Source organism: Cherax quadricarinatus, chromosome 33 (genome assembly GCF_038502225.1).
Source record: "Cherax quadricarinatus isolate ZL_2023a chromosome 33, ASM3850222v1, whole genome shotgun sequence".
Lineage (NCBI taxonomy): Eukaryota > Metazoa > Arthropoda > Malacostraca > Decapoda > Parastacidae > Cherax > Cherax quadricarinatus.
In genome coordinates, this window is record NC_091324.1 from 26939007 (window position 1) to 26959481 (window position 20475).

The 20475-nt window shown below is 46.0% G+C and overlaps 1 protein-coding gene across 2 annotated transcripts in view; it reads right to left on the reverse strand.

Moving 5' to 3' along the window:
• The window catches only part of LOC138853557 (relaxin receptor 2-like), a 260550-nt gene that overhangs the window by 161817 nt on the left and 78258 nt on the right, over positions 1 to 20475 (reverse strand). For both annotated transcript variants that reach the window (XM_070090958.1, XM_070090957.1), the window contains exon 2: positions 6824 to 7001. In XM_070090958.1, coding sequence (XP_069947059.1) covers positions 6824 to 6980 — 157 coding nt within the window. In that variant the 5' untranslated portion in view covers positions 6981 to 7001. The remainder of the gene's footprint in view (positions 1 to 6823; positions 7002 to 20475) is intronic.

Consider the following 20475-nt stretch of genomic DNA (forward strand, 5'->3'; position numbering starts at 1 on the left):
GTGTAGGTGTAGCATGTGTGATAACAGTAGCAGTGACCTGTGTAGGTGTAGCATGTAGTGTGGTCACAGTAGCAGTGACCTGTGTGGGTGTAGCATGTGTGGTCATAGTAGCAGTGACCTGTGTGGGCGTAGCATGTGTGGTCACAGTAGCAGTGACCTGCGTGGTTGTAGCATGTAGTATGGTCACAGTAGCAGTGACCTGTGTAGGTGTAGCGTGTGTGATAACAGTAGCAGTGACCTGTGTGGGTGTAGCATGTAGTGTGGTCACAGTAGCAGTGACCTGTGTAGGTGTAGCATGTGTGATAACAGTAGCAGTGACCTCTGTGGGTGTAGCATGTAGTATGGTCACAGTAGAAGTGACCTGTGTGGGTGTAGCATGTGTGATAACAGTAGCAGTGACCTGTGTGGGTGTAGCATGTAGTGTGGTCACAGTAGCAGTGACCTGTGTGGGTGTAGCATGTAGTGTGGTCACAGTAGCAGTGACCTGTGCAGGTGTAGGATGTGTGATAACAGTAGCAGTGACCTGTGTGGGTGTAGCATGTAGTGTGGTCACAGTAGCAGTGACTTGTGTGGGTGTAGCATGTAGTGTGGTCACAGTAGCAGTGACCTGTGTAGGTGTAGCATGTGTGATAACAGTAGCAGTGACCTGTGTGGGTGTAGCATGTAGTGTGGTCACAGTAGCAGTGACCTGTGTGGGTGTAGCATGTAGTGTGGTCACAGTAGCAGTGACCTGTGTGGGTGTAGCATGTAGTGTGGTCACAGTAGCAGTGACCTGTGGAGTAGCATTTATTTTTTTTACTTACTGAGGATAACCCTCCCAAAGAGAGAGAGAGAGAGAGAGAGAGAGAGAGAGAGAGAGAGAGAGAGAGAGAGAGAGAGATAAGGAGAGAGAGAGAGAGAGAGAGAGAGAAGGAGAAAGACCTCATCAGTCAGTGGTTCACTTAACACTTGTTATGGTCGCCAAACCATTTACCACAAGTGTACAGTGTTTACAATTACTACAGAGGTGTTGCCAAGGTACTGTCTGTCAGCAAGTAGCCACAAAGGTGTTGCCAAGGTACTGTCTGTCAGCAAGTAGCCACAGAAGAGTTGCCAAGGTACTGTCTTTCAGAAAGTAGCCACAGAGGTGTTGCTAATGTACTGTCTGTCAGCAAGTAGCCACAGAGGTGTTGCCAAGATACTGTCTGTCAGCAAATAGCTACAGAAGTGTTGCCAAGGTACTGTCTTCAGCATGTAACCAAAGAAGTGTTGCCAAGGTACTGTCTGTCAGCAAGTAGACACAGAGGTGTTGCCAAGGTACTGTCTGTCAGCAAGTAGCCACAGAAGTGTTGCCAAGGAACTGTCTGTCAGCAAGTAGTCACAGAGGTGTTGCCAAGGTACTGTCTGTCAGCAAGTAGATACAGAGATGTTGCCAAGGTACTGTCTATCAGCAGGTAGCCACAGAGGTGTTGCCAAGGCATTGTCTGTCAGCAAGTAGCCACAGAGGTGTTGCCAAGGTACTGTCTGTCAGCAAGTAACCACAGAGGTGTTGCCAAGGTACTGTCTGTCAGCAAGTAGCCACAGAGGTGTTGCCAAGGTACTGTCTATCAGCAAGTAGCCACAAAGGTGTTGCCAAGGTACTGTCTGTCAGCAAGTAGCCACAAAGGTGTTGCCAAGGTACTGTCTGTCAGCAAGTAGCCACAAAGGTGTTGCCAAGGTACTGTCTGTCAGCAAGTAGGCACAGAGGTGTTGCCAAGGTACTGTCTGTCAGCAAGTAGCCAGAGAAGTTTTGCCAAGGAACTGTCTGTCAGCAAGTAGTCACAGAGGTGTTGCCAAAGTACTGCCTGTCAGCAAGTAGCCACAGAGGTGTTGCCAAGGTACTGTCTGTCAGCAAGTAGCCACAGAGGTATTGCCAAGGTACTGTCTGTCAGCAAGTAGCCACAGAGGTGTTGCCAAGGTACTGTCTGTCAGCAAGTAGCCATAGAGGTGTTGCCAAGGTACTGTCTGTCAGCAAGTAGCCACAAATGTGTTGCCAAGGTACTGTCTGTCAGCAAGTAGCCACAAAGGTGTTGCCAAGGTACTGTCTATCAGCAAGTAGCCACATAGGTGTTGCCAAGGTACTGTCTGTCAGCAAGTAGCCACAGAGGTGTTGCCAAGGTACTGTCTGTCAGCAAGTAGCCACAGAGGTGTTGCCAAGGTACTGTCTGTCAGCAAGTAGCCACAAAGGTGTTGCCAAGGTACTGTCTGTCAGCAAGTAGCCACAAAGGTGTTGCCAAGGTACTGTCTGTCAGCAAGTAGCCACAAAGGTGTTGCCAAGGTACTGTCTGTCAGCAAGTAGCCACAAAGGTGTTGCCAAGGTACTGTCTGTCAGCAAGTAGCCACAGAGGTGTTGCCAAGGTACTGTCTGTCAGCAAGTAGCCACAAAGTTGTTGCCAAGGTACTGTCTGTCAGCAAGTAGCCACAAAGGTGTTGCCAAGGTACTGTCTGTCAGCAAGTAGCCACAAAGGTGTTGCCAAGGTACTGTCTGTCAGCAAGTAGCCACAGAGGTGTTGCCAAGGTACTGTCTGTCAGCAAGTAGCCACAAAGGTGTTGCCAAGGTACTGTCTGTCAGCAAGTAGCCACAGAGGAGTTGCCAAGGTACTGTCTGTCAGCAAGTAGCCACAGAGGTGTTGCCAAGGTACTGTCTGTCAGCAAGTAGCCACAGAGGTGTTGCTAAGGTACTGTCTGTCAGCAAGTAGCCACAGAGGTGTTGCCAAGGTACTGTCTGTCAGCAAGTAGCCACAAAGGTGTTGCCAAGGTACTGTCTGTCAGCAAGTAGCCACGAAGGTGTTGCCAAGGTACTGTCTGTCAGCAAGTAGCCACAAAGGTGTTGCCAAGGTACTGTCTGTCAGCAAGTAGCCACGAAGGTGTTGCCAAGGTACTGTCTGTCAGCAAGTAGCCACAAAGGTGTTGCTAAGGTACTGTCTGTCAGCAAGTAGCCACGAAGGTGTTGCCAAGGTACTGTCTGTCAGCAAGTAGCCACAAAGGTGTTGCTAAGGTACTGTCTGTCAGCAAGTAGCCACAAAGGTGTTGCCAAGGTACTGTCTGTCAGCAAGTAGCCACAAAGGTGTTGCCAAGGTACTGTCTGTCAGCAAGTAGCCACAAAGGTGTTGCTAAGGTACTGTCTGTCAGCAAGTAGCCACAAAGGTGTTGCCAAGGTACTGTCTGTCAGCAAGTAGCCACAAAGGTGTTGCCAAGGTACTGTCTGTCAGCAAGTAGCCACGAAGGTGTTGCCAAGGTACTGTCTGTCAGCAAGTAGCCACAAAGGTGTTGCTAAGGTACTGTCTGTCAGCAAGTAGCCACGAAGGTGTTACCAAGGTACTGTCTGTCAGCAAGTAGCCACAAAGGTGTTGCCAAGGTACTGTCTGTCAGCAAGTAGCCACAAAGGTGTTGCTAAGGTACTGTCTGTCAGCAAGTAGCCACAAAGGTGTTGCCAAGGTACTGTCTGTCAGCAAGTAGCCACAAAGGTGTTGCCAAGGTACTGTCTGTCAGCAAGTAGCCACAAAGGTGTTGCTAAGGTACTGTCTGTCAGCAAGTAGCCACAAAGGTGTTGCCAAGGTACTGTCTGTCAGCAAGTAGCTACAAAGGTGTTGCCAAGGTACTGTCAGCAAGTAGCCACAAAGGTGTTGCCAAGGTACTGTCTGTCAGCAAGTAGCCACAAAGGTGTTGCCAAGGTACTGTCTGTCAGCAAGTAGCCACAAAGGTGTTGCCAAGGTACTGTCTGTCAGCAAGTAGCCACAAAGGTGTTGCCAAGGTACTGTCTGTCAGCAAGTAGCCACAAAGGTGTTGCCAAGGTACTGTCTGTCAGCAAGTAGCCACAAAGGTGTTGCCAAGGTACTGTCTGTCAGCAAGTAGCCACACAGGTGTTGCCAAGGTACTGTCTGTCAGCAAGTAGCCACACAGGTGTTGCCAAGGTACTGTCTGTCAGCAAGTAGCCACAAAGGTGTTGCCAAGGTACTGTCTGTCAGCAAGTAGCCACACAGGTGTTGCCAAGGTACTGTCTGTCAGCAAGTAGCCACAAAGGTGTTGCCAAGGTACTGTCTGTCAGCAAGTAGCCACAGAGGTGTTGCCAAGGTACTGTCTGTCAGCAAGTAGCCACAAAGTTGTTGCCAAGGTACTGTCTGTCAGCAAGTAGCCACAAAGGTGTTGCCAAGGTACTGTCTGTCAGCAAGTAGCCACAAAGGTGTTGCCAAGGTACTGTCTGTCAGCAAGTAGCCACAGAGGTGTTGCCAAGGTACTGTCTGTCAGCAAGTAGCCACAAAGGTGTTGCCAAGGTACTGTCTGTCAGCAAGTAGCCACAGAGGAGTTGCCAAGGTACTGTCTGTCAGCAAGTAGCCACAGAGGTGTTGCCAAGGTACTGTCTGTCAGCAAGTAGCCACAGAGGTGTTGCTAAGGTACTGTCTGTCAGCAAGTAGCCACAGAGGTGTTGCCAAGGTACTGTCTGTCAGCAAGTAGCCACAAAGGTGTTGCCAAGGTACTGTCTGTCAGCAAGTAGCCACGAAGGTGTTGCCAAGGTACTGTCTGTCAGCAAGTAGCCACAAAGGTGTTGCCAAGGTACTGTCTGTCAGCAAGTAGCCACGAAGGTGTTGCCAAGGTACTGTCTGTCAGCAAGTAGCCACAAAGGTGTTGCTAAGGTACTGTCTGTCAGCAAGTAGCCACGAAGGTGTTGCCAAGGTACTGTCTGTCAGCAAGTAGCCACAAAGGTGTTGCTAAGGTACTGTCTGTCAGCAAGTAGCCACAAAGGTGTTGCCAAGGTACTGTCTGTCAGCAAGTAGCCACAAAGGTGTTGCCAAGGTACTGTCTGTCAGCAAGTAGCCACAAAGGTGTTGCTAAGGTACTGTCTGTCAGCAAGTAGCCACAAAGGTGTTGCCAAGGTACTGTCTGTCAGCAAGTAGCCACAAAGGTGTTGCCAAGGTACTGTCTGTCAGCAAGTAGCCACGAAGGTGTTGCCAAGGTACTGTCTGTCAGCAAGTAGCCACAAAGGTGTTGCTAAGGTACTGTCTGTCAGCAAGTAGCCACGAAGGTGTTACCAAGGTACTGTCTGTCAGCAAGTAGCCACAAAGGTGTTGCTAAGGTACTGTCTGTCAGCAAGTAGCCACAAAGGTGTTGCCAAGGTACTGTCTGTCAGCAAGTAGCCACAAAGGTGTTGCCAAGGTACTGTCTGTCAGCAAGTAGCCACAAAGGTGTTGCCAAGGTACTGTCTGTCAGCAAGTAGCCACAAAGGTGTTGCCAAGGTACTGTCTGTCAGCAAGTAGCCACAAAGGTGTTGCCAAGGTACTGTCTGTCAGCAAGTAGCCACGAAGGTGTTGCCAAGGTACTGTCTGTCAGCAAGTAGCCACAAAGGTGTTGCTAAGGTACTGTCTGTCAGCAAGTAGCCACAAAGGTGTTGCCAAGGTACTGTCTGTCAGCAATTAGCCACAAAGGTGTTGCCAAGGTACTGTCTGTCAGCAAGTAGCCACAAAGGTGTTGCTAAGGTACTGTCTGTCAGCAAGTAGCCACAAAGGTGTTGCCAAGGTACTGTCTGTCAGCAAGTAGCCACAAAGGTGTTGCCAAGGTACTGTCTGTCAGCAAGTAGCCACAAAGGTGTTGCTAAGGTACTGTCTGTCAGCAAGTAGCCACAAAGGTGTTGCCAAGGTACTGTCTGTCAGCAAGTAGCTACAAAGGTGTTTCCAAGGTACTGTCAGCAAGTAGCCACAAAGGTGTTGCCAAGGTACTGTCTGTCAGCAAGTAGCCACAAAGGTGTTGCCAAGGTACTGTCTGTCAGCAAGTAGCCACAAAGGTGTTGCCAAGGTACTGTCTGTCAGCAAGTAGCCACAAAGGTGTTGCCAAGGTACTGTCTGTCAGCAAGTAGCCACAAAGGTGTTGCCAAGGTACTGTCTGTCAGCAAGTAGCCACACAGGTGTTGCCAAGGTACTGTCTGTCAGCAAGTAGCCACACAGGTGTTGCCAAGGTACTGTCTGTCAGCAAGTAGCCACAAAGGTGTTGCCAAGGTACTGTCTGTCAGCAAGTAGCCACACAGGTGTTGCCAAGGTACTGTCTGTCAGCAAGTAGCCACACAGGTGTTGCCAAGGTACTGTCTGTCAGCAAGTAGCCACAAAGGTGTTGCCAAGGTACTGTCTGTCAGCAAGTAGCCACACAGGTGTTGCCAAGGTACTGTCTGTCAGCAAGTAGCCACACAGGTGTTGCCAAGGTACTGTCTGTCAGCAAGTAGCCACAAAGGTGTTGCCAAGGTACTGTCTGTCAGCAAGTAGCCACACAGGTGTTGCCAAGGTACTGTCTGTCAGCAAGTAGCCACACAGGTGTTGCCAAGGTACTGTCTGTCAGCAAGTAGCCACAAAGGTGTTGCCAAGGTACTGTCTGTCAGCAAGTAGCCACACAGGTGTTGCCAAGGTACTGTCTGTCAGCAAGTAGCCACACAGGTGTTGCCAAGGTACTGTCTGTCAGCAAGTAGCCACAAAGGTGTTGCCAAGGTACTGTCTGTCAGCAAGTAGCCACAAAGGTGTTGCCAAGGTACTGTCTGTCAGCAAGTAGCCACACAGGTGTTGCCAAGGTACTGTCTGTCAGCAAGTAGCCACACAGGTGTTGCCTCTCTGAGCTTCAAAAATCGTATTTATGCTTATTCACAGGAAAACAACTAATCAGGAAGATTATTATTATATTCGGATTATATAATGCCTGGAAATGAGTCGGTTAGGTTTGATCTGAGGGAGGGGAGGGCAACCTAGGTTCCTTGGATCGAGAGCTCTTGTCCGGCATGTGGACACGCTGCTTAAATATACTGAGTTGCTTAATATTAATGACTCACCATGAGCGAGGACTGGGCGTAGCAAGGCTGCTGAGACGGTGGTGGTGGAGGACAGCAGTAATGCTGTCAGCAGGAGCAGGGGAAGCAGGCGTGGTCCACGCCACTCCCACCACCACGCCCACCACCACGCCCACCACCACACCCACACCCACCTCATCCTCACGCTCCACCCTCACTCCTGTACAGGCAGAAACAGCGCTTTAAGATATTTAATTATTATCACTAGTTAATAATACTTTAAAATAAACTAAGATTTTTGTTGTAAGGTGTATACTGTATGAACTTATACAATGATGTATTAAAATGTAGAAGTGTATTATAACAACTGTGGTATACACAACTGTAACACTACTCTAACACAGCTGTACTATACACAACTATAACACAGCTGTGATATACACAACTATAACACAGCTGTGATATACACAACTGTAACACAGCTGTGGTATACACAACTGTAACACAGCTGTGATATACACAACTATAACACAGCTGTGGTATACACAACTATAACACAGCTGTGGTATACACAACTGTAACACAGCTGTGGTATACACAACTGTAACACAGCTGTGGTATACACAACTGTAACACAGCTGTGGTATACACAACTGTAACACAGCTGTGGTATACACAACTGTAACACAGCTGTGGTATACACAACTGTAACACAGCTGTGGTATACACAACTGTAACACAGCTGTGGTATACACAACTGTAACACAGCTGTGGTATACACAACTGTAACACAGCTGTGGTATACACAACTGTAACACAGCTGTGGTATACACAACTGTAACACAGCTGTGGTATACACAACTGTAACACAGCTGTGGTATACACAACTGTAACACAGCTGTGGTATACACAACTGTAACACAGCTGTGGTATACACAACTATAACACAGCTGTGGTATACACAACTGTAACACAGCTGTGGTATACACAGCTGTAACACAGCTGTGGTATACACAACTATAACACAGCTGTGGTATACACAACTGTAACACAGCTGTGGTATACACAACTATAACACAGCTGTGGTATACACAACTGTAACAGCTGTGGTATACACAACTATAACACAGCGAACACGGAGGACTTATAGCGCAAAGAGGCATGCTGGAAAAAGTACAATAATAATTAAGAAGAATGCATGTGGGATCACAGACAAGGTCGCCAAACTCACGGAAGGAACAATTGATGAAGAAACTTATCGGAACCAAACTTTTAGTAATAATAACGGATGCTGTATTCCCAGAGGGATGCCAAATACTGAGGAAAGAAAAATAAAAACAGGAGATGGGCAGTAGTCCTGCTGGTCAGAAAGCAGTGGAGGTAAGGTGAGATGAAAATTCAGATGCATATTGGCTTCACAGACTGTATATAAGGAAGGCTAATGGGCGTATGGTGACCAAATATCAAGTGGGAGACCAGAGAACAGTGACCTGTTACCAAATATCAAGTGGGAGACCAGAGAACAGTGACCTGTGACTAAATATCAAGTGGGCGACCAGAGAACAGTGACCTATGAACAAATATCCAGTGTGAGACCAGAGAGTAGTGACTTGTGGCCAAATATCACGTAGGAGACCACAGAGTAGTTACCTGTGACCAAACATCACGTAGGAGAGAAACACACCCAGGCATCGGACACAGTTAAAAAGCAGAGCATAAACAACACAAACACTATCTCCACTGACGCATATAAACCGAACAACATGTGTCCATGACACAGCTAGCGAATATAAAAACTGTCTCCCGGGAGCTGAACAAGGAATCGTTCACTATGGAGATTTCATTACTCTTGGCCAGGACCGATACCTCCAACGGCACTCATGACCAAACTGTAGAGGACAGCCATGGTTCACTGACACTGTGTTCACTCCCGTAAACTCGTCTAACATATTTTTGAAGCTACTGAAGGTTTTAGTTTCAGTGATTGTATTTGACAGTATGTTCCACTAATCGAGTATTAGAGGCTGGGAAGGTCTACAAGCTGGGAAGGTCTACAAGCTGGGAAGGTCTACAAGCTGGGAAGGTCTACAAGTTGGGAAGTTCTACAAGTTGGGAAGTTCTACAAGTTGGGAAGTTCTTCAAGCTGGGAACTTCTACAAGCTGGGAAGTTCTGCAAGCTGGAAGGTTGTTATTATTATTATTATAATCAAAAAGAAGCGCTAAGCCACAAGGGCTATACAGCTCTGGAAGGTTGTACAAGCTGGGAAGTTCTGCAAGCTGGAAAGTTGTACAAGCTGGGAAGTTCTGCAAGCTGGAAAGTTGTACAAGCTGGAAAGTTCTGCAGGCTGGAAAGGTGTACAAGCTGGGAAGTTCTGCAAGCTGGAAAGTTGTACAAGCTGGGAAGTTCTGCAAGCTGGAAAGTTGTACAAGCTGGGAAGTTCTGCAAGCTGGAAAGTCGTACAAGCTGGAAAGTTCTGCAAGCTGGAAAGTTGTACAAGCTGGAAAGTTCTGCAAGCTGGAAAGTTGTACAAGCTGGGAAGTTCTGCAAGCTGGAAAGTTGTACAAGCTGGGAAGTTCTACAAACTATGAAGGATTCATCTCAGATTACAGTTCTGAACGTCTCACTCTAGCACTTGCCAATATTTCTTAAGTTTCTCTACTTAGTTTATAGATAGTTCTTACACTGGCACTTTGTGTGACGAGTTCCTCTAAGTCTTCTTATGAAACTATAATGTGTGGCGGCTCTCATAACGCGCATCACACTGTTGAAACTTTACGAAATTTAATGTATCATCGTATACCAGAGACACATTTACTCATGTATCAGCAACACTTGTTCCTCGTGTTGTACCAGGGACACACACTGTTCCTGTGTTGTACCAGGGACACCATGTTGTACCAGGGACACAAACTGTTCCTATGTTGTACCAGGGACACCATGTTGTACCAGGGACACACACTGTTCCTATGTTGTACCAGGGACACACGATGTTCCTATGTTGTACCAGGGACACACACTGTTCCTATGTTGTACCAGGGACACCATGTTGTACCAGGGACACCATGTTGTACCAGGGACACACACTGTTCCTGTGTTGTACCAGGGACACCATGTTGTACCAGGGACACAAACTGTTCCTATGTTGTACCAGGGACACCATGTCGTACCAGGGACACCATGTTGTACCAGGGACACACACTGTTCCTGTGTTGTACCAGGGACACCATGTTGTACCAGGGACACACACTGTTCCTATGTTGTACCAGGGACACACGATATTCCTATGTTGTACCAGGAACACACACTGTTCCTATGTTGTACCAGGGACACACACTGTTCCTATGTTGTACCAGGGACACACACTGTTCCTGTGTTGTACAAGGGACACACACTGTTCCTCGTGTTGTACCAGGGACACACACTGTTCCTGTGTTGTACCAGGGACACCATGTTGTACCAGGAACACACACTGTTCCTATGTTGTACCAGGGACACACACTGTTCCTGTGTTGTACCAGGGACACCATGTTGTACCAGGAACACACACTGTTCCTATGTTGTACCAGGGACACACACTGTTCCTGTGTTGTACCAGGGACACCATGTTGTACCAGGGACACACACTGTTCCTATGTTGTACCAGGGACACCATGTCGTACCAGAGACACACACTGTTCCTATGTCGTACCAGGGACACACGATATTCCTATGTTGTACCAGGAACACACACTGTTCCTATGTTGTACCAGGGACACACACTGTTCCTATGTTGTACCAGGGACACACACTGTTCCTATGTTGTACAAGGGACACACACTGTTCCTATGTTGTACCAGGGACACACACTGTTCCTATGTTGTACCAGGGACACCATGTACCAGGGATACACACTGCTCCTATGTTGTACCAGAGACACCATGTCGTACCAGGGACACACACTGTTCCTATGTTGTACCAGGGACACACTGTTCCTATGTTGCACCAAGGACACACACTGTTCCTATGTTGTATCAGGGACACTGTTCCTATGTTGTACCAGGGACACCATGTTGTACCAGGGACACACACTGTTCCTATGTTGTACCAGGGACACACACTGTTCCTATGTTGTACCAGGGACACACACTGTTCCTATGTTGTACCAGGGACACTGTTACGACCTGCTCTATACTTCAACAGTAGGGGGAATAAATACTTAGTTTTGCTTCTGGTTAGTTTTATTTACTATCAATTATGAACCTTTATTGGTATCCAGTTAGTGAATTAAAATGACAATTCACTATTATCAATGAAATGAGACTGTACAATGAAGAACGCAATTCTATGTTCAAATGCTCATGAATGAAGCATAATATAACAATTACTCCATGTTCAAATACCCATGAATCAAGTATAATACAATAATTACAATGAAGAGTCCAAATAAGAACTATTATGGGAACTTTAAGGAAGTCAGTCAGTTATCTTTCTTAAAGAGAAGGGTTATCAGACTCTTGGAATTAACAGCAAAGTTAAAACAATAGACACGATCTAGAATTATGGACCAAGTTAAGATCTCTGGGTTGAAGACCCGATCAGAGTCAGTGGTGTGATCTGACTGCTGGTTCAAATGCTCAGTGGTGTGACGTCAGGTCGGTCAGGAGGTAGCGCCAGGCGCCAATTTTGGAACCATCAACCGGACTCTAAAGTAGTGTTTCCCACTTGCATAACAGAACACAGTAATCAACCTACTATAATACAATATAATATAATATAATAATGCCTAATGAAAAACATTTTATTGAATACAACCTTGTTTGAGAGTACCTTTGATGATTTATACCGTAACCGATAATAATTTATAGTCGAACCTGCTTTATCTAGCTAGTAATAAAGTGGTTCGCGATATATTACTACAGAACTTATTTTAACCAGGCCTTCTATTTTTGTATATAATGGAGTGTGAAGGAGGGGCGCGTAACAGACACCATGTTGTACCAGAGACACACACTGTTCCTATGTTGTACCAGGGAAACACTGTTCCTATGTTGTACCAAGGACAAACACTGTTCCTATGTTGTACCAGGGACACACTGTTCCTTTGTTGTACCAGGGACACACACTGTTACTATGTTGTACCAGGAACACACACTGTTCCTATGTTGTACCAGGGACACACTGTTCCTTTGTTGTACCAGGGACACACACTGTTACTATGTTGTACCAGGAACACACACTGTTCCTATGTTGTAACAGAGACACCATGTTGTACCAGGGACACACACTGTTCCCATGTTGTACCAGGGACACACATTGTTCCTATGTTGTAACAGAGACACCATGTTGTACCAGGGACACACTGTTCCTATGTTGTACCAGAGACACACACTGTTCCTATGTTGTACCAGAGACACCATGTTGTACCAGGGACACACTGTTCCTATGTTGTACCAGGGACACACACTTCCTATGTTGTACCAGAGACACCATGTTGTACCAGGGACACACACTGTTCCTATGTTGTACCACGGACACACACAGTTCCTATGTTGTACCAGGGACACACACTGTTCCTATGTTGTACCAGGGACACACTTCCTATGTTGTACCAGGGACACACACTGTTCCTATGTTGTACCAGGGACACACACTGTTCCTATGTTGCAACAGAGACACCATGTTGTACCAGGGACACACACTGTTCGTATGTTGCACCAGGGACACACTGTTTCTATGTTGTACCAGGGACACACACTGTTCCTATGTTGTACCAGGAGCACACACTGTTCCTATGTTTTCCAGGGACACACACTGTTCCTATGTTGTACCAGGGACACACACTGTTCCTATGTTGTACCAGGGACACCATGTCGTACCAGGGACACACACTGTTCCTATGTTGTACCAGGGACACCATGTTGTACCAAGGAGACACACTGTTCCTATGTTGTACCAGGGACACTATGTTGTATCAGGGACACACTGTTCCTATGTTGTATCAAGGACACACACTGTTCCTATGTTGTACCAGGGACACACTGTTCCTATGTTGTACCAGGGACACACTGTTTTTATGTTGTACCAGTTACACACACTGTTCCTATGTTGTACCAGGGACACACTGTTCCTATGTTGTATCAGGACACCATGTCGTACCAGGGAGACACACTGTTCCTATGTTGTACCAGGGACACTATGTTGTATCAGGGACACACTATTCCTATGTTGTATCAAGGACACACACTGTTCCTATGTTGTACCAGAGACTCACACTGTTCCTATGTTGTACCAGGGACACACTGTTTCTATGTTGTACCAATTACACACACTGTTCCAATGTTGTACCAGGGACGCACGCTGTTCCAATGTTGCAGCAGGGACACACTGTTCCTATGTTGTACCAGGGACACACAGTTCCTATGTTGTACTAGGGACACACACTCTTCCTATGTTGTACCAGGGACATACACTGTTCCTATGTTGTACCAGGGACACAGACTATTTCTATGTTGTACCAGGGACACATACTGTTCCTATGTTGTACCAGGGACACACGCTGTTCCTATGTTGTACCAGGGACACACGCTGTTCCTATGTTGTACCAGAGACACCATGTTGTACCAGGGACACACTGTTCCTATGTTGTACCAGGGACAAACACTGTTCCCATGTTGTACCAGAGACACCATGTTGTACCAGGGACACACACTGTTCCTATGTTGTACCAGGGACACACTGTTCCTATGCTGTACCAGACACCATGTTGTACCAGGGACAAACACTTCCTATGTTGTACCAGGGACACACTGTTCCTATGTTGCACCAGGGACACACACTGTTCCTATGTTGTACCAAAAACACCATGTTGTACCAGGGACACACACTGTTCCTGTTGCACTAGGGACACACACTGTTCCTATGTTGTACCAGGGACAAACGCTGTTCCTATGTTGTACCAGGGACACACTGTTCCTTTGTTGTACCAGGGACACACACTGTTACTATGTTGTACCAGGAACACACACTGTTCCTATGTTGTACCAGGGACACACACACTGTTCCTATGTTGTACCAGGGACACCGTGTCGTACCAGGGACACACACTGTTCCTATGTTGTACCAGGGACACCATGTCTTACCAGGAACACACACTGTTCCTATGTTGTACCAGGGACACCGTGTTGTATCAGGGACACACTGTTCCTATGTTGTACCAAGGACACACGCTATTCCTATGTTGTACCAGGGACACACACTGTTCATATGTTGCACCAGGGACACACTGTTCCTATGTTGTACCAGGGACACACACTGTTCCTATGTTGTACCAGGGACACACTGTTCCTATGTTGTACCAGGGACACCATGTTGTACCATTGACACACTGTTCCTATGTTGTACCAGGGACACCGTGTTGTATCAGGGACACACTGTTCCTATGTTGTACCAAGGACACACGCTATTCCTATGTTGTACCAGGGACACACACTGTTCATATGTTGCACCAGGGACACACTGTTCCTATGTTGTACCAGGGACACACACTGTTCCTATGTTGTACCAGGGACACACTGTTCCTATGTTGTACCAGGGACACCATGTCGTACCAGGGAGACACACTGTTCCTATGTTGTACCAGGGACACTATGTTGTATCAGGGACAATGTTCCTATGTTGTATCAAGGACACACACTGTTCTTATGTTGTACCAGGGACACACTGTTCCTATGTTGTACCAGGGACGCACTGTTCCTATGTTGTACCAATTACACACACTGTTCCTATGTTGTACCAGGGACACACGCTGTTCCTATGTTGCGGCAGGGACACACTGTTCCTATGTTGTACCAGGGACACACACTGTTCCTATGTTGTACCAGGGACACACGCTGTTCCTATGTTGCGGCAGGGACACACTGTTCCTATGTTGTACCAGGGACACACACTGTTCCTATGTTGTACCAGGGACACACGCTGTTCCTATGTTGCGGCAGGGACACACTGTTCCTATGTTGTACCAGGGACACACACTGTTCCTATGTTGTACCAGGGACACACTGTTCCTATGTTGTACCAGGGACACACTGTTCCTATGTTGTACCAGGGACACACACTGTTCCTATGTTGTACCAGGGACACACACTGTTCCTATGTTGTACCAGGGACACACTGTTCCTATGTTGTACCAGGGACACACACTGTTCCTATGTTGTACCAGGGACACACTGTTCCTATGTTGTACCAGGGACACACACTGTTCCTATGTTGTACCAGGGACACACTGTTCCTATGTTGTACCAGGGACACACACTGTTCCTATGTTGTACCAGGGACACACTGTTCCTATGTTGTACCAGGGACACACACTGTTCCTATGTTGTACCAGGGAGACTATGTTGTACCAGGGACACACGCTGTTCCTATGTTGTACCAGGGACACACACTGTTCCTATGTTGTACCAGGGACACACACTGTTCCTATGTTGTACCAGGGAGACTATGTTGTACCAGGGACACACGCTGTTCCTATGTTGCGGCAGGGACACACTGTTCCTATGTTGTACCAGGGACACACACTGTTCCTATGTTGTACCAGGGACACACTGTTCCTATGTTGTACCAGGGACACACTGTTCCTATGTTGTACCAGGGACACACTGTTCCTATGTTGTACCAGGGACACACACTGTTCCTATGTTGTACCAGGGACACACTGTTCCTATGTTGTACCAGGGACACACACTGTTCCTATGTTGTACCAGGGACACACACTGTTCCTATGTTGTACCAGGGACACACACTGTTCCTATGTTGTACCAGGGAGACTATGTTGTACCAGGGAGACTATGTTGTACCAGGGAGACTATGTTGTACCAGGGAGACTATGTTGTACCAGGGAGACTATGTTGTACCAGGGAGACTATGTTGTACCAGGGAGACTATGTTGTACCAGGGAGACTATGACTATGTTGTACCAGGGACACTATGTTGTACCAGGGAGACTATGTTGTACCATATGTTGTACCAGGGAGACTATGTTGTACCAGGGAGACTATGTTGTACCAGGGAGACTATGTTGTACCAGGGAGACTATGTTGTACCAGGGACACTATGTTGTACCAGGGAGACTATGTTGTACCAGGGAGACTATGTTGTACCAGGGACACACACTGTTCCTATGTTGTACCAGGGAGACTATGTTGTACCAGGGAGACTATGTTGTACCAGGGAGACTATGTTGTACCAGGGAGACTATGTTGTACCAGGGAGACTATGTTGTACCAGGGAGACTATGTTGTACCAGGGAGACTATGTTGTACCAGGGAGACTATGTTGTACCAGGGAGACTATGTTGTACCAGGGAGACTGCAAAATTGTAGCCACGGCAATTGGTGCTCCTGCAACTCTTCTACTCATCTCAAATCTGAAGTTTCCAAGATTATACAATCTTGCCTGTGATTAGTTCCAAGATTATACAATCTTGCCTGGGATTAGTTCCAAGATTATACAATCTTGCCTGGGATTAGTTCCAAGATTATACAATCTTGCCTGGGATTAGTACTGTAGTACTAGTACGGTGAGACTGGTGCTCTGGCTGCTGTTTCAACAACTCGCACAATAACTAAATACAAAAGATAAATGAATCTAAGGTCGTATAAAAGAAGCGATGTAGAGAGCAACAATATGACGCATCTTCTTCCTCAGTAGATTGTTCACTGTGAGTAGTGAACACCACCACAAACTTGTGTCTGTCAACTGCATCAACATGTAGTGCTTATTATCACCAATTATGAAACAAAATATTCATGGAAAATAACACCGTAGTTCAACTCTTATTTTCACAGTTAAGTAGTATGTGGTAATTACACACACACACACACACACACACACACACACACACACACACACACACACACACACACACACACACACACACACACACACACACACACACACACACACACACACACACACACACACACACACACACAAGCACAAACAGACATAAACGCAGTAAATAGAAGAACACAAACCTTTTTCAAGGTGTGACAAACTTAAAATATAGAAAACGTAAAAAAATTGTGAATGTGTGTTTCAGTTATGGGAGACATTTAAAAGACAGATCAGCTTACAGAAGACACGAGGAACTTAACACTTTGAAACAAATACTGATGGAGTTTCCAGGGACCCAAGTGTGTGTGTGTGTGAGTGTAGAGATCCTGGTGTTTGTACGAGTCTCGTGTGTGAGGCTTGTGACCCAGGTGTGTGTATGGGGTGCCAGGTGTTTATCTAGGGACGTAAATGTGTCCTTGTTAGAATGCAGCTCCACCCAGTAATTCCTGGGTCCCAGGTGACCCTTTGTAATTCAACAAGTTAAAAATATCTTTACGATTGCATAAACTCACATTCAACAAAGCTAAGTAAGCAACCCAGCTCGTGAACAACGTAACTTAAGGTTGGTGGCGTGGTTCACAGGCAGCGTTGTAAGACTTTTAGCATGCAGGAAACAATGAAGCAAGAGACGTTTCACTCTGTGTAGACTTTTTTTCAAGCAAAACGTTATGCTTATAGCGCAGCTTGTCTTTGTGGTTATTCTTGTAGGTCGTATGTATTAGTATGCCACGATGACCAATGCTGGACGTCTTACAAGCAGCCTCTTAAGAAAACTATGCAAATGTTGCTACCTTAAGATGTTTACCGTTGACGTCACTGACGTAGGGGAGACGTGTGTTCTTTCCCCTGCCACCTGTAGCAATTCTTTCTGCTCTGTCTTTCCATATTTTACTTAGTTTCAGGTTACATAATAATTAATGAACTGAGGGATGGACGGGGACTCGAACCGTGGTCCTGGCCACTGGCGGACCTAGATTTTTGGGGCCCTGAAGCTTAAACTGTTATGGGGGCCCTGAAGCTTAAACTGTTATGGGGGCCCCTTCGCAATCAGCAACGACTAGCCTACATGATGCTTTAATAACCTTTTAATTTTGATTTTAACTATTTCACAAGACAGAGTAAACAATAATAAACAATCTGAAATAATAACACAGCGTTACATATGTTAAATATCATCATAATGAAGGACTGTCAATAAGTATATAGAAGAACGAAGAGTACAACATCGGCTCACTACACGCCACCACAGCAGCGGATCTACTGTCAGATTAATGAAGGTTGAGCTTCAAGACCCCTAATCCTGGAGGGTGATTATCTTAGTGGCTTTGGAACATAATTTTCCTCAGGATGGCTAGGAAGTGATAAGATAAGATAAGATAAGATTTCGTTAGGATTTTTAACCCCGGAGGGGTAGCCACCCAGGATAACCCAAGAAAGTCAGTGCGTCATCGAGGACTGTCTAACTTATTTCCATTGTGGTCCTTAATCTTGTCCCCCAGGATGCGACCCACACCAGTCGACTAACACCCAGGTACCTATTTGCTGCTAGGTGAACAGGACAACAGGTGTAAGGAAACGTGTCGAAATATTTCCACCCGCCGGGAATCGAACCCGGGCCCTCCGTGTGTGAAGCGGGAGGTTTAGCCACCAGGCCACCGGGCCACAAGTGAACCAGACGAACGCGGGTTGCAGGCAGACTCTAAGCACAGTTTTAAGGAGAGGTATGACATTGTCTAGGAGGCAGTGAGTTGGTGAAACTGGTTGTATATAGTTCAGTGACAGGGCCAGGAGCTGAGACTAGGCAAAATACACACACACACACATACAATTAGGTGAGTGCACACACACACAGGTCAGCTAAAAGCAATTAAAACAAAACAACAAAAGTTACACTCATAATAAAGCTCGAAACAAACTGAAACATAAATACAAAGTTTCATATATACACTATATATATATATATATATATATATATATATATATATATATATATATATATATATATATATGTATATATATGTGTGTGTGTGTGTAAATATGTATACGTAAGGTCAGTAACATGTATTTGTAATACATGAATCAGACATAAAAAACATTTGCTGATTTTCTTCAATCAAATCACAAATTTTATTTCCATGGACTCCCGGTTCATTAATGATTTTTGGGCTGGAGATCCTGACCAAATAAAAAATATTTCCCACTCGTTTTGATCGTGGTAATTGGAGTTCTTTTTGAGTTTTTTGACCACAAAAAAAACCGGCATTCAGTGGTGGATGTTTAGCAAGGATGGTAGTCAGTTTCTTGATAAAGCTTCTCTTAATGAAAGTGCACATGATTACTTTTTCAGTGGTGTCTTCAGAGGCAGGAGGAACTCGAGTCGTTCCAGGAGCAAGAGTCGTTCCATGAGGAATTCCAGTCTTTCCAGGAGGAACTCGAGCGCTTTCTGGAGCAAGAGTCGTTCCAAGAGATGCAAGAATCGTTCCAGGAGGAGCAAGAGTCATGCCAGGAGATACCAGAATCGCTCCAGGAGGAACAAGTCGTTCCAGAAGGAGTAAGAGTCGTTCCAGCAGGAACAAGAGTCTTTCCAGCAGGAACAAGAGTCGTTCCAGCAGGAACTTCAACACAGTCGTTCCAGAAGCAAATGCACCAGACATGTTCATTAACTAATCTAATTACTCTCAAATAACGTTCTCTCGTGTGTAACAAACCAGACCAGGACGCGGTAGTCAATGGTATTGTGATTCTTGTGTAGCTGCCAGCAGTTGTAGTCTCCAGCAGCTGTATCTGAATCTTCCAGTATCTGTACTTTCGAGCAGCTGTGTTTGTAGATGCCAACAGCTGTGTTTGAAGTCACATTAAGAAATACATAAAATTATTGTTTGTGACACTGATTATTACTAAGAGTGTTAGTGATTATCGAGAAAAATTCAGTTTTGCAGATCGTCTTTAAATCAGTGACAAAGATTAATGACCAGCGGTTCGGAGTTACTGGACCGTGCAAAGAAGAATATATTCGTAACCGGTCATACGTACGTACGTAGGTACGTACTTGGTGAAGTATCTTATGCCATGCAGAGCATAGTATGGAATATTCTGTAGAGGATTGTTGAAGCTTTGCCTGGGACTGTTTGCTTGGTGATGTGTAAATACTTCAGTGGTTGTTTACCATTTAGGAAGTGTGAAGAGGACAATGAACGTTATCTATATCTTCTGCTAAAGAGGACCTCAAACGGAACTCTATGGAAAACAACATTTCATTGCCTAGTCTAACTGTTAGTCGATTTCTGTTATTGATAAGTGGCCATAGCAATTTGAGTTTCCAATATAAATAAGTAAATACACACACACACACACACACACACACACACACACACACACACACACACACACACACACACACACACACACACAGAAACCAAGCTTACAGGTATGATAACAGATGCCATCTTTCCAACGGGATACCAAATCCTGAGGAAAGACAGAGGGAACAGGGGGGGGGTGGAGGAGTGTCATTGCTGATCAAATATCGCTGGAATTTTGATGAGCTGGAGAGAGGAGACAGCGGAGAAGAAAGTGATTACATAGCGGGAACGCTTCACTCTGGAGGTCCCAAGGTGGTAATAGCAGTGATGTATAACCCACCACAGAACAGCAGGAGGCCAAGGCAAGAGTACGACGAGAGCAATAGAGCGATGGTTGACACACTGGCTAGAGTGGCCAGAAGAGCTCATGCATGCAGGGCAAAGCTCCTGATCATGGGTGACTTTAACCACAAGGAGATCGATTGGGAGAACTTGGACCCACATGGGGGCCAAGATAC